Source organism: Callorhinchus milii, unplaced genomic scaffold, assembly GCF_018977255.1.
Source record: "Callorhinchus milii isolate IMCB2004 unplaced genomic scaffold, IMCB_Cmil_1.0 Scaffold2, whole genome shotgun sequence".
Lineage (NCBI taxonomy): Eukaryota > Metazoa > Chordata > Chondrichthyes > Chimaeriformes > Callorhinchidae > Callorhinchus > Callorhinchus milii.
Window position 1 is genome coordinate 101,573,087 of NW_024704743.1, and position 13,640 is coordinate 101,586,726.

Below are 13,640 nucleotides of genomic sequence, written 5' to 3' on the forward strand. Positions count from 1 at the left end.
CTGAACAAGGCTGGCACCTTATATTACATGGCTGGATAATAAAAGTCCATTAAGGGAATGTTATACTTAATAATGATGAATCATTATGAATATTTATTGCATATTATGCATACATAAAAAGGTGACATTTGCATACTTTTTTTTACAAACTCAAAGCAAATTGAGGGTGCACTTCCTTAACCCTTTTCAACATGGCTCACAACTGGAAGAATCCAATGGTCTGTGACTGTCCACATACCTTCCAAAATGGTTTAATTATCTTTTGCTGGAGTCATTACACAAGTATCTCATTGTAGGTACAATAGACTTTAACAAGAGTCACTGTTTCTCACTGACCCCTTCCTCCTCCCCAAATACCTTACGTTTTATATTTCAGTGCAGATAACCACCAGGACAATAGGGCTCTTATTAAAGGACTTGGCTGAACATTACAGCTAACAATTCTCTGGATACTGGGTCAAAGGCCATTCAAACGTCTGGACTTGTTAGCTCATCAACCCCCACTACCATGACCACCAACTACAATTGCCCCCCCCCCCTCTTTTTCTCCACTTGTAGCTTTCAAAACTAGACTTGATATCAATTTGTTTCTCAGTAATGATTAAGTTCTTTATCATAATTGCACAGAAATGTTTTATTATTAAAACTTTGGAGGGTTTCTGAATAGTGTGATCGGGAGAGACGGAAGTCACTGCTTAAACAATGAAGGAATTGGTTTAAACATGCTTGTCAAGGTTTTGCTAACTGAAAGGGTTACACAAGTTCCAGCTTGAAAATTTCTAGGGTTGTCTGCTTTAGCCATAGAATATCTTGCAACTCAATGGCACGCTTCTCTTAAAATACTGGATTGTCCTTCGGATGAGTAGTTAAACCCAAGGTCACGTCTACTTGGATGTTAAAGATCCTGTGGCACTATTCAAAAACGAGAAGGGAATTTCTCCCAGTGATCTGGCTAACAATGTTCCAGATGAAATTGGTCATTCACTTTGTGGCTGTTTTGTGGGACATTCCTGGGCTGCCACATTCTATTATTATTAGCACACTTTACAATAAACCTCAGATTTTCAGACAAATTTCTTAAAAATTCAGTATTTTTATGTCCATTCACAAAGAACATATGAGGGCAAAAGAAACTGGTGATAATTTACAATGTCAGAGGAGCGATCTGACAGGAAAACATTTTCGTTTCTACTCCACAATATCAGAATGCAAGACTGGACCTCAGTGCTGAAGTGACATGTTTCATATATTGTATCTGACATTCAGCAAGCTGATTGAGTGCTGCAAATTTATGGGTTTGCTATATAATACATATATTGCATCAATCTGATATGCAGAATGTATTAGGGGTTTAAATAATTCCTGAATAAGTTGTGTTTTTTGATCATATCCTATGTAAATGTTTATTTTCTCAGAGATGCTCGAAGAGTTGATGAATACTACAACAAGAACCAGCAGCTAAGGGAACAACAGAAAGGACTCCACGATAACATTAAAATCTTAGAAGACAGGTGAGATTTTTGTTTTCTATTCTATACTGCTATTAATTAAATTGTTGGCACAACCGACATATCACAGAGTACAGTTACACAAGAATAAAATATTTGAGACATTCTCAACTATAGTTGGAAAAAGGGACTGGATCGTTTGCCTGTTAGCAGTGTGAAATTCTCTACCACAAACTGAAGCAGTTGAGACAGTCGATAGATTCCTTTAAAGCGGAATTGGATGGAACCTGGAGGAGGAGGAGGAGTATTACAAGGTGTGGAGAGCGAGCAAGAGAGTGAATTACATTGGATCGTATATGGAGAGATACATCAATGCAGATTTGGGTGGGCTGAGTGATACATTTACCAAGAGCATTCATTTCAACAGAGGAGGGCAGAAAACTGGCTGCAATTTACAATGTTTCTGTTCTGCAACATCCTTTGGATCTGCTTGTCTCAACGAGGAGAGAGATGTTGACAGGGCTGAGCCGACCAGCATACAGACGAGGAGAATGCAATTTTAGTTTTGAAGTTACAGCATTGGTTTTATTTTGTAGGCGGTAAATGCTGGATCAGCAGGTTTTACGAAATGTTTGTGCATGTGAATAAATGACAGTGACCGCAAGTCACTTGTCGCAATTAACTTCAATCTCCTGCCAGCACTTTCAATTAAAATTCCCCATTATCCATGTAATCAATCCTGCAATGGTTTTGTAGACTGGAAGTTTCCCATTTCACAGATTGGCTTTTTTGTTGGACCTTTTATTACCTGAGGGTAATTTTAGACTTAAAAACCAGAGTGCACCATCTAGTGATCTTACTGTTTCATTGTAACATTTTGTGGGTGTATTTCAACAACTCGTATAAAGTGTTTGTGCGTATGTGTGTGGGGCGATGGAAACTATATTGACTTCAGCTCTTAACACAATCCTCTTAATTTTCGCTTCCCTCTGCTTTGTACAAAGTTTCTATTCCACTGAATGCCATCTAGATTTTGATCACCCAGAAAGTTAGCCTTTTCCATTTGCCACTGAAATCTATGCTCTTGTGTTAGGAAACTTGAGATTTTTTTGCAGAACATCCTTAACCTAATTTCTGCATTTATAGGAACATAGGAACAGGACATACATCCCCTCAAGCCTGTTCTGCCATTATGTGATATTATATAAGGGCGAAACGTTGAGCAAGTTTCCTTACTCCACATACCTCTGTTTACCTATCAGTAAGTAGGAACCCGGTTGTTAGTCGATTGTTGGATCACTTTTCCGGGGATAATAATCCCTTAAAAAAAATTAATAATGTGGTCATGCAATCTACGACTGTTTATGGACACTGCTGTTCGCAATTGATTGTTGCGTTTCGCCCACAAAATACACAGACACTCCACTTTAAAGTGTACTCTGTGGAGCTCTTTGAGACGTATCAAAGACGTGATAAAGCATTATATCAAATGCAAGGATTATTATTATAAGATCATGGCGGCTCTGTACCTCAACTCTAATTATCCCCCTTGCCCCATATCCCTTGATACCCTTACTTAGCAACTATCTGAAACCTCAGTCTTGAAAATTTGAATAGATCCAGGATCCACAGCCATTTGGGGAGAATTCCAGATTTCCACTACCCTTTGGATGAAATATTGCCTGCTAATTTCACTCCTAAATAGCCTAGCTCTAAGTTTAAGATTATGCCCCCTTGTTTCGTAGTCCCCCACCGGAGGAAATAGTTTCTCTGTATCTACCCTGTATCGAATCCCTTTATTATTTTAAAAAGCCAAACTAGTTCACCCCAACCTTCTAAACTAGAGGGAATACAGACCAAGTTTATGCAACCTGTCCTCATAATTTAACCTTTTAAGGCCTGGTATCATTCTGGTGAATCTGCGTTGCATCCCCTCCAGAGCCAGTATAGCCTTCCTGAGGTGCAGTGCCCAAAACTGAACGCAATACTTCAGATGGGGTCTGTCCAAGGCTTTATATAGTTAACCGTGGCACTATACATTTAATGTGTTTTAATAGTAAATTATGTAAATTTAAATGAAAGAAACGTTAAGAGCCCTAGAATCAACTTTACTAACTTGTTTCCCAAGCACAATGTTTCTTGACTCAGCATTGTGTTGCTAATGTTCAGAGGTTGCGCACTTATTCCTGTAAAAGTATTTTGAAGTAATCATTCTTTCCTCTACTGCTAGAGTAAGAAGAGAAGGAGCCTTGTGTGAGTTTCAAGTCACAACATCTTGTGTTCATTTGCACAATTTTACATTAAGTTTAGCGAGATGATTCTTGGTCCTTTCCGTAGCTTACGATATATAGGCTAAGGTAGGAAGAGGTGGTTTCTAGGTACTATGATAAAGTAAAGATTACTTACTACAGGGAAGCAATACCGCTACACTGTAGTAATAATAATCCTTGCAGCACTTCATGACATTGTCAATGTCTCTTGAATGCTTTTGGGGATTTTATTGTGTATTTGTAGGTGAATATACTATACTATTTTTTTCTCCTGAATATTTTGGGGGGGAAATGCCACCTGGGCCTAGATTTACTCTGTTTATGTAACATTTCAGAATTTGGCAAATTCTTAAATGGAGTATTAATTTTGAAGTTTTTTTCTGTAAGTTTCAATTAAGAATACAGATGACTAATCAGCTTCAAAGTTAAGACCGAATTCAACATATTACCAAATTCTGGATGCTTTCGAATTCTATGTTAGAATGCAAATTTACATTTACATAACACCTTTCATTTTGTCCCAACACGCTTAAATAAAAGTCAATAAGAGTAAATCTAGACTTAAGTGGAATTTCTCCCTATTAGAATTCATAACAACAACAAAACTACATTTTTATAGCACCTTTCATGTACTAAATCTGCATTTTATTTGTGCTTTCAATAAAGGATTCAAGAATTCATTCCTCCCAAATTTGAACAACAACAATTTGCATTTATATAGTGCTCCTCAAACAAAATAGCATCTCGGAGTGCAATTATTGACATTGAAATGAAACTTGTTGATCTTAGCTAAATTTCATCTCATTACATGGCACCAAACTCCTGGAGTGAACAGATTTTGCTTCCCCCCCAAAAGATTGTGTATGTACAATATACAGTAAGCAAGTAAATTAACAAAATGTTTAAATTCTCTTGAAAACGCATTCCGCAGGCTTTGCACGTGGCAGGCAGCTGGCTGACCATAAAAAATATCAAACAAAGTAAAAGTATGCTTTCATTTTAGAGAAACAGTCATGCAAATGTCTTGATAAATGTTTCTTTCAGGTTGAGGGCAGGTTTATGTGACAGGTGTGCAGTAACTGAGGAGCACATGAGGAAGAAGCAACTTGAGTTTGAAAATATTCGGCAGCAGAATCTGAAACTGATTACTGAGCTCAGTGAGTAATTGGGACATTAAGCACAATACTTACCTTTTGGTCATTTTTCTAATATAGTAAGAACACGTTTTTTTTCTAACATTTCCCCACTCTTGTCTTTAATTGATAGTCAATGAAAAGAACAGCCTTCAGGACGAAAATAAAAAGCTCAATGAAAAGCTAGAATCGCAGCAACATCATCTGAAGTAAGTCTTGCTCATCCACTGCTGCTCTGCCACCTGTACTTACGGACCTATTTGGGAATCACTTATCTGTTTTTTTTCTACTCGTGGTGTCAGAGAGCAACAGGCTGATGGAGGAGAAGCAATTGACGCGGATGAAGGAGTAATACCCGATTCTCCGGTGTCTATCTCTATGCTGAGCAGAATGCGAAGAAGAAAGGAAAACCGCCATATCCGCTATTCAGAGCATTCTCGGGGAGAACTCACTCTGCCTCAGTCTAATGATGGTAAATACTTGGCACTCGGAAGACTGGTTTTGTGATGCATTGCTCAGTAACACTATTCCAGATTTATTCCTGAGATAGTTAAACCTTCAATAATAAATTACTGCTAGCCTAAGGTTTGTTAAGTTTTAGCTTAATGGAAGAACTGGCCTGTTTCAGTTGGTAGGACTCTCATTCCTGGGTCAGATGATTGTAGGTACAACAGTAACAACTTGCATTTCTATAGCCATTCAAGCAGGGTAGGGTCTCAAACTCTGAACAGTAGCGACCTTAATGTTGAGCCAGGGAGGAAGGGGTGGTGACTGGAGGCATGGTCACATAGAAAAGTCTTGCAATGTGATCTGAAAATTGGAAAAGAGGGGGCAAAGCAGAAGGATTGAGGCAAAGAGTTCCAGAGGTTCGAGGCATATTGGCTGAAAATGCAATTGCCACGAGTGGAGTGGAGGGGTCATAAAATACACAGAAGGCCCAAGGTAGCTTAACGAATGGGGTGAGTAGAGGATTGGGATGTGAGCAGGTTGAAGAGGTATTAATACATGATGTGATTCAAGCCACGTGTCGAGACTTCAGAGCTTGTCGTCTAGGTTGACATTCCAATTCAATATTAGGGGAGTGTTAGAGGGGTGTATTTTTCCAGATGAGACGGTGTACCAAAATCCTCTTCAGGTAAGCATGAAAGAAAGATTCCATGACACTATTCAGTGAGTAGGAGGTCTTTACTGGTATCTGGCAACAGGCCTCCAGATGAATTGGTGATTCACGTCATGGCTGTTTTAAGATCTTGCTGGTTCAATTGGCTGCTTGTTGGCCTACAGAACCAGTGGCAATAATTTGCAGTGATAAAGCACAATTGCATTGAAACAGATACATTTATATTTCAAGTTATTTTTAAAAATAAATGTGTTTGATATCTGTGTCAAAAGTTTGTCACATTTTTTTAATAACTTTTATCTTTTCTTTCATCTCTATACTCATAATATCATAATCACCACAATACCATGAATGGAACATTTCGGAAGCCCTTTTAGATGTTAAACATTAGGGATTGGTATTTAGCATTTGAGAATCTTTATCTTTAACATCTGACTAAAGTTGCATCTTTGCTAACCTCAAGCATATTCAAAGAAAACACACTTCAATAACTAAATAATTGTAATGTCTTGTATTGTTTTCTTATATCTATTGTGTACAATGAGGCTGAAAATGTGTGTGTTGTAACTGCCTTTTTATTTTACATAGAGACCTATAAAATGGCTTCAACCTGCTTCACTGCAGTAACCCAGCCTTCTCAGAGAGAGGAAACCCTTGCAGCAGACACCTATGATCCTGGACTGTCCCCAGTGAAAAGTAAGTTTGACTTTCTGTGAAGTAAATGATGATAAATAAAGTAATCCTTGCATTTTAAATGGACCCTTATCAAGTTTGAACTGTCTCAAAACATTTCACGTGGTTTTTCTGTAAAGTGGAGTGACTGTGAAATTAATCATAGAATTAATATAGAATTATACAGCACAGAAGGAAGCCATTCAGCCCATTGCGTCTGTACTGACTCTTTGAAAAGAGCTGTCCAAATCAATCCCACTCCCAAGCTCTTCCCATAGCCCTGCAAACTTGTCCTTCCCAAATAATTGTCCATTTGAAGTGAATTTGTTGCAAAATTATAACTTCCAACACTTTTTCGTTTGCATGTTACTGAGCATAGAGCTCTCTTTTACCTGAATTCCTCTGGGGTGGAAACAATTTGTATTAGTGGTACCACTGCAGGTTTGCCAGGCTTGAATCTCTGTTGTTTTGAATTGTTGCCCGCAACATAATGGTGTAGAGATTAAACAAGGTGGTGAAGCTTCAAATATAGAACGTAACAAAACTTTGTTTCAAACAAATATCATTTAGATAATCATTTTTCTGGAGTTTGTCCAATAAGGATAATAATAATTTGGTTACTCAATCCAAGACTGTTTGTGGGACACTGCTGTGCACAATTGGCTGCCATGGTTCGCTCACAAAATATACCATCACTACAACTTTACAGTATATTCTGTGAAGCGCTTTGAGACATCTCAAAGACATGATGAGGCGCTGTATTAAATGCAAGGATTATTATGTTACTATTATTACACCTCTACAAGGTTCCCTCTGAGACTTCTCTTTTCAAGACTGAAAAGCCCTAGTTTTTGCCTTATCTTATTGTCGCTCATTCCTCTTAACAGTAGGGATAATTCTTGATGCTCTCCTCCTCACTTACTCTTGGGCCTGACAGCTCTGCTATGTTTCTGCAATTGGGTATAATACGTATATTCTCATAGGGGCTTATTTCTTTGCAAATTTTCCTAAGTTCTATTCTCTCTTTGATGGGGGCCCATTTTGGGAATTAAACATTAAATTCTAGACTTCCACAGCATGTTGCACTAAATGAGGTGCTTTGAACCTGACATAAATATCCTTAGCTGGTTGTGGTGCTTGTAAAATCTGCAAGATGGTAAGCAAGGCAAAAAATTTTGTCAGGTGCCTTTATTTGTACGTCTGTCAAGAATCAGTGTCCACAAGCCTCGTTTGTACTTTTTTTTTCTTTTCATCTTCAGACAAACGGCCAGTAACAGGAAATCTTCAGGCAGCGAACTCCAGTTTTAATCTAGCTGCTGTTGTAGCAGAAACGTTGGGACTTGGAATTATTGAAGAACATGTAAGTACTTTCATATTGCATTTGCTGCTAAAAAGCAAATGGCCAGGCACTCCTGATAGCCTGTTGGTTTTTGGGTGGGTATTGACATTGCACTGTCGCACTAACCTTGCAGACCATGAAGTTGTTGTCTTGAATCCTGATCTGTGCTATTTTCAGCTGGTGCTACAATTGACCTGAATATCCCAAGGCTAGAGATTCCTGTTTTTGGTAGCTTTCCAGAGAACGGCAGCCCTGATAGTCTAGTGGATGATGCTGCAGTTTATGGAGTGGGAGTTAACTGGTCTCAGCCGGGGCTGCATTATGGAGGCTAAACTGGCTCTGGCCTTCAACGGGAGTTCTGGATGATAAAATCAACCCATGTTTACTGATCCTAAGCACATGTGTAGCAGCCGGGTGGGGAATGGTCAGGCTTGGCAGCTACGCTTTCTACAGCCTGCTGACACTCTCTGCAGCTCTCACTTGAACACTTGGGTGTTCAAGTGACCAACGTCTGTGGTATTGCAGATTGAGGGCCAGGAGTGGAGGAATCAGGGGAGAAATTAGAAAAATAATTGGACAGTAAAAGAAAAAAAGATATTTTCATCTTTTTAATATATATATATATTTGAAAACTTTCCTGAACCTGATGCTTGAACATCCATTTGTTTAGACGTCAGGCAAGCAGGACATTAAGCTTGCCACTCATACCCCCACAGTTGAACAGCCAATTGATATTTACTGTCAAGATACCTTTAATGTAGAATGGCCATATGGGTGAGATGTTGGAGGGGCAGCTTGTGGAACTGTATCCCAGCAAAAGAATCAGGGGAGAAGGCGAAAACATTTGTCAGCCATCCCTAAGGTCAGCTAAAATAATGAGGGGAAGCCTTGTTACTTGGCAATTGGGTCCATAAAATTGCCAGCTTCCTGGCCTGCTTCACATCCCCCGTCCTCCGCACCCTTCCATCAGTGGTGGGCTTTCAGCATTTCTGCTCCCATTCTCTGGAACTCCTTCCGAGTCACTTCGCCCACTCCTTCCCTCTCCTCCTTCAAGGTCCTTCTTAAGACCTTCCTGTTTGACTGTGCCTTTGTTCATCTACCACCCCCCCACCTGTCCAAACCCCAGCTCGGTTGCAAGTCCTGGACAGTCCGGTGGCTTGGGACATCCTCCCGATGTGAAAGGCACTATATAAATGCAATTTGTTATTGTTGTTAAAAGAGCTGTACTGTATTTTCTTTAAATTGTTTTTTGATTCAGTTTTCCCTTCTAACCATGTTTACATTGTTTTGTTTTGAATAAAGTTCTTTGTCTCCCACAGGATTTCCAAAGTCGCCTAAATTCCTACAGAGACAGCACTGTGCCAACACATACAAGGCATAATATTTTGGAAAAAGATGCCAAACTGCCAGTAAAAGCTGAAGAGTTAAAGGAAAATGGCTGCAGGTATGTTAAATTTTTTATATAGTTTTACATCATATCAAAATGTCTGAAAGTGCTTCACGGTAGTTTCTCTAGAAAAGCACAGCTGTCAATTTATGCACAGGAATGTCTCACAAGCATCCATGAAGTAAATGAGCAATTTTATTTGAGGGATTGTTGGTCAGGACACAGGAAAAAAACTCCCTTGTTTTTCCAACTAGTGTTTGGGATCTTCTATGTCTATCTGAACCAGCATATCGAGTATTGGTTTTAATATCTCAACATTGGATAATGCAGCTCTTCCCCATTAAAGCACTGGAGTGACCATCTAGATTGTGTATTGAATTGCGGCTTGAATCCACAACCTTCCTGGCTCAGTTTGTGCTCGTGGTGTAGAGTGACGCTCCAGTTTAGTGCTTGGAAAGCACCGTATTGTCATTGGTTCAGTCTTTGGATGAGACGTTGAACCAAGGTCCCATCTGCCTGGCCAGGTGGACTTTCTAGATCTCATGGCACTATTTGGAAACAAAATTTCTCCCAATGTTCTGACTGACAATCCCCTCGATAAAATTGGTCACACAGGGTTCAGGTTACATTAATGTTTTAGATGCAAAACATCTAAAATCATCAGAAATGCATGTCAAGAGGGTAGTTACACCCAAAATATTCACCTTTTCCTTTTCTTTCTGGCACTGAGTGAACTGTTGTGCATTACTTTTTTAAGTTTGCACGTTTTACATTCATTGATTTATAAATAACTAATAATTTCTTTTTAGATTTCCTTGTGTATTGCAAACCAATGAAAAAAATGGAACATGGGTTCCTCAGTGCACTTCTCCTGTATTTGGAGTCTCTGCACACACTGCCAAAGGTTCCCCTAATTCAGACATATGTGCATCGCCATCTTTATTCGGTCATAGGATTTGCATTCAGGGGTTGGACGTGCATGGGAAAGCTCACAAGTTGAAGACAGATGGCGAGGAGGTTGCTCTTTTACCAGTAGACCAGCAAATCCGAATGAACCATTTCCTTGAGCAGTCCAAATTGGGAGAACGAAGGGTTTCAAAAAAGCACGTGGAAGACAAAAGTGACGCAGCTGTAAGTGGCGACTGCCTACCTTCATCAAACAGATTGGCAAAAAGAAAGAAAACTGAAGATGCCCAGGATTCTATCACTGGTTGCGGCAAACCTTCAACTAACAAAGAAAATCTCTGGTCAATATTGGGGAAAGCTGCTTCTTTAGATGATGGCAGTCCTGACAAACCTTTGGACTTATCTGATCATGTTTCTAATTCTCGGTCAGGAGACAGAAGCCAAGGAAAAAATACAGGGAACAATAAACTAATTCAAGCCACCCTGTTAGAAACCCTGAAGCCAAGTATGAAGACTTCTGTAAATTTGAGAAGAATCTATAATGGTGGCTGCCTCATTGCTAAGGACTCCCAGGATGACCCTTATCTTCAAGAGGCTGTAAGCAGATCACGTGGGGAAATCTTTCCGGGTGTTGATGTGAAATCTGAGGGAAAGGGAGAGAATGATCTTTCATCTAGTTGCAGATATCTCAGTCCACAACGCAGCAACTTTCAAGAGACGGAGCAGCCCTCAAATGAGACCAAGGTATAGTATTTTGCTTCGGAAAGCAGAATTACCATGACTTAATCAAGTTTCAGTCTGGAGCAGTTTCAGAGTGACTCTCGGTGGGACAGTCCCCACAATTGCAGAAGAACAAACTAAGATGCACGTGTCACGAGCGTGGGCACCATAGTTTGCTGTGTATTGCATTCAATAATCATTCAAAGGGGAAAAAAAAGGTTGAAAGTGGAATGTTTAGAATGGAAATTGAGAATAAATGTGTAGAGAATAAGGGGTAACAACTTACTGCATTGCATGTACATATTGATAATCCTTGCATTGGTGTAATTAATAGACACATGACTACTTACATTATGTTGCATGGAGTAAATTGTGTTTTTGTTTGCTTATTCCAAGGGTTAAATTTATAGCTGTTTTATGCACAAGATCTGTATAGGTAATCAGGATTAAAATTGATAGGAATTTTCAACATTCATTTTTGATTTTGCACATTAGCTGTCAATTAATGGGACTAAGAGGATTGCTGTTAAAAGAGCCAGCACAGACAAGGTAGTACTTCTTCTGTACTATAAAATTCTATGTTTTTATTCATCAGGTGAACATATTCTTCCAAACTAAATACAAATACCCAATGATAGACAAATGAACACTCCCTACATCGTGAACTACATTCACATTTCCTTTTGCAGCGTTCGTTCGTTTCATTCACTTTGTTAACAACATACTATATTTTTAGTCCCAGGAGCTTGAAACTCAAGACCCAGCTGAGAAAAACACGAGAACAACACCCAAAGAGTCTGAACCCACCTCAGTACTTCAACTAAATCCTTGTGCAACCACTGCAAAAAGGCACATCCATGAGGAAGATGGTAAAGAAATCGATTTACTTATTAAAAATATCAAAGTTGAAATTCTGTGAAGCAACATATTTCTTCTCTGAATGATTGGTTTGTGGGTAAAGTGTTCAGTTAACTTGAAAAGATGTTATTTCAAATTGCTATATGGTGTGTTACAAAATGAGGAACAGTTTCTGGTTGATGTACTTTCAGGAAAGTAATTCATTATTTTGAATGAACCCCCATTTGTTCAAATAATGTTTCTTTCAGTTCATGTCAGTCATGCAGATACTAAACTCCAGACAAATTAATTCTAGTGTGTATCTTCCGAACCGTTCCTTTACTCTCCAAGTCATAACCTCAGGAACACAGGAAAACAATCGATTCTCTAGCAGTTATTCTGATTCTGCTCAGAAATGTTGATAATTTCAGGGAGAAAATCGGAAAATCTTCAGTGGAGCATAGATCCAGAAGCAGACCTCTCCAAGTATAAGACTGACCCTGTGCAAGTGGCCTCCAAGGTAACTATCAGACATGTCAAGTTTCAGTCTGGAGCAATTTCAGAGCGACTTACAATAGGACAGTCCCACAATTGCAGAAGAACAAATTTAAGGGCCCATCTCCAATATGTAATCTCTCCACATCCGTTGATGCCCTCCAAGATGCTGCCCTGCGCGAAGGGCACAATATAAATGCAAGTTGTTGTTATGTCTTAGCTCTAATTTTAAGAATTATACAACCCTACGAGAGTAAAGATTCCTCCCCTATCTTGCTTGATGATTCCTCATTCTTTTAAATGTTTCAATTAGCTCACCCCTTAACCTACTCAGCTCTAAGGAATTGAGCCCAAATTAGTCTGAGCCGGGGAGACATTATCATGTGTCTATTAATGCAGTGAAACTAGAATTTCAATGTAGCATGATAACACCATTGGAATGCATTTTGAACAAGTTTTTTTTGATTTTCCTGTAGAAATTTGATTGCTTCCATTTTCCTTCTAGCAGCCCATTGAGCAGCATGAAATAGATACTCCAGACATGGACTGCACTTATGTGAGCCAAAGTATGCTGTTGAAATCCAAGAGAAAAAGGCTAGACAAGTTAAATTGTGGTAAGTAATGAATTTGAACCAATTGTTTACCTCATACTAATCTATATCTATGGATTAAGTAATTCAAGACATTTCAGCCTGGCTAAGATGGTAGCGCTCTCATCCCTGAGTCAAAACATTGCAGATTTAAACTCAGTCTAGGCTTTCAACTCAGTCGAGGCTGACCCCCATACAGTGCTGAGGGATTGGTTATATTGTCCTCTGGATGAGTCGCTCAACCTGTCTCCTGTTCAGGTGGATATTAATGATTGCGTGGTACTGTTTAGAAAGAGATGGGAATTTCTCCTGGTGTCCTGTCATATAATCCCCCAGATAAAATTGGTCATTCAATTCATGGCTGTTTGTGGGACATTGCTGAGCGCAAAATTGACTGCCGTATTTGCCTATAAGATGCACAATAAATTTATAAAGTGTTTTGAGATGGTTCGACGATGTGATAAAGCACTAAATGAAATGCAAGTATTATTGTTATTCATCTTTTTTTGGTGCAGGAGACAGATCTGAGCAAGATGAGACCCTTGCTGAGATATTTGACCGCACAGCATATGGTGAATATGAGTCGTGTCCCCAAGAAAAGAGTCCTCCTAAAGTATATGACAGTGGTAAGCCTTATCTAGTACAGTAGTAACCTCACAGGTGCCAGATCATCATTTCAGTCTATACGTAGGCTTCAGTTTAGATTCACGTTTTTAATGTGTG

General features: G+C 39.1%; 1 protein-coding gene across 7 annotated transcripts in view; it reads left to right on the forward strand.

Annotated features, from left to right (window-relative positions):
- The window catches only part of rbbp8 (retinoblastoma binding protein 8), a 53,594-nt gene that overhangs the window by 34,084 nt on the left and 5,870 nt on the right, over positions 1–13,640 (forward strand). For 5 of the 7 annotated variants that reach the window (XM_007901646.2, XM_007901647.2, XM_042332199.1 and 2 more), the window contains 12 exons: positions 1,416–1,511; positions 4,763–4,875; positions 4,985–5,060; positions 5,154–5,323; positions 6,560–6,667; positions 7,903–8,003; positions 9,302–9,426; positions 10,179–11,019; positions 11,732–11,864; positions 12,246–12,352; positions 12,833–12,941; positions 13,433–13,543. In XM_007901646.2, coding sequence (XP_007899837.2) covers positions 1,416–1,511; positions 4,763–4,875; positions 4,985–5,060; positions 5,154–5,323; positions 6,560–6,667; positions 7,903–8,003; positions 9,302–9,426; positions 10,179–11,019; positions 11,732–11,864; positions 12,246–12,352; positions 12,833–12,941; positions 13,433–13,543 — 2,090 coding nt within the window. The remainder of the gene's footprint in view (positions 1–1,415; positions 1,512–4,762; positions 4,876–4,984; positions 5,061–5,153; positions 5,324–6,559; positions 6,668–7,902; positions 8,004–9,301; positions 9,427–10,178; positions 11,020–11,731; positions 11,865–12,245; positions 12,353–12,832; positions 12,942–13,432; positions 13,544–13,640) is intronic. The other 2 variants (XM_007901650.2, XM_007901651.2) reach the window with 2 other exon arrangements.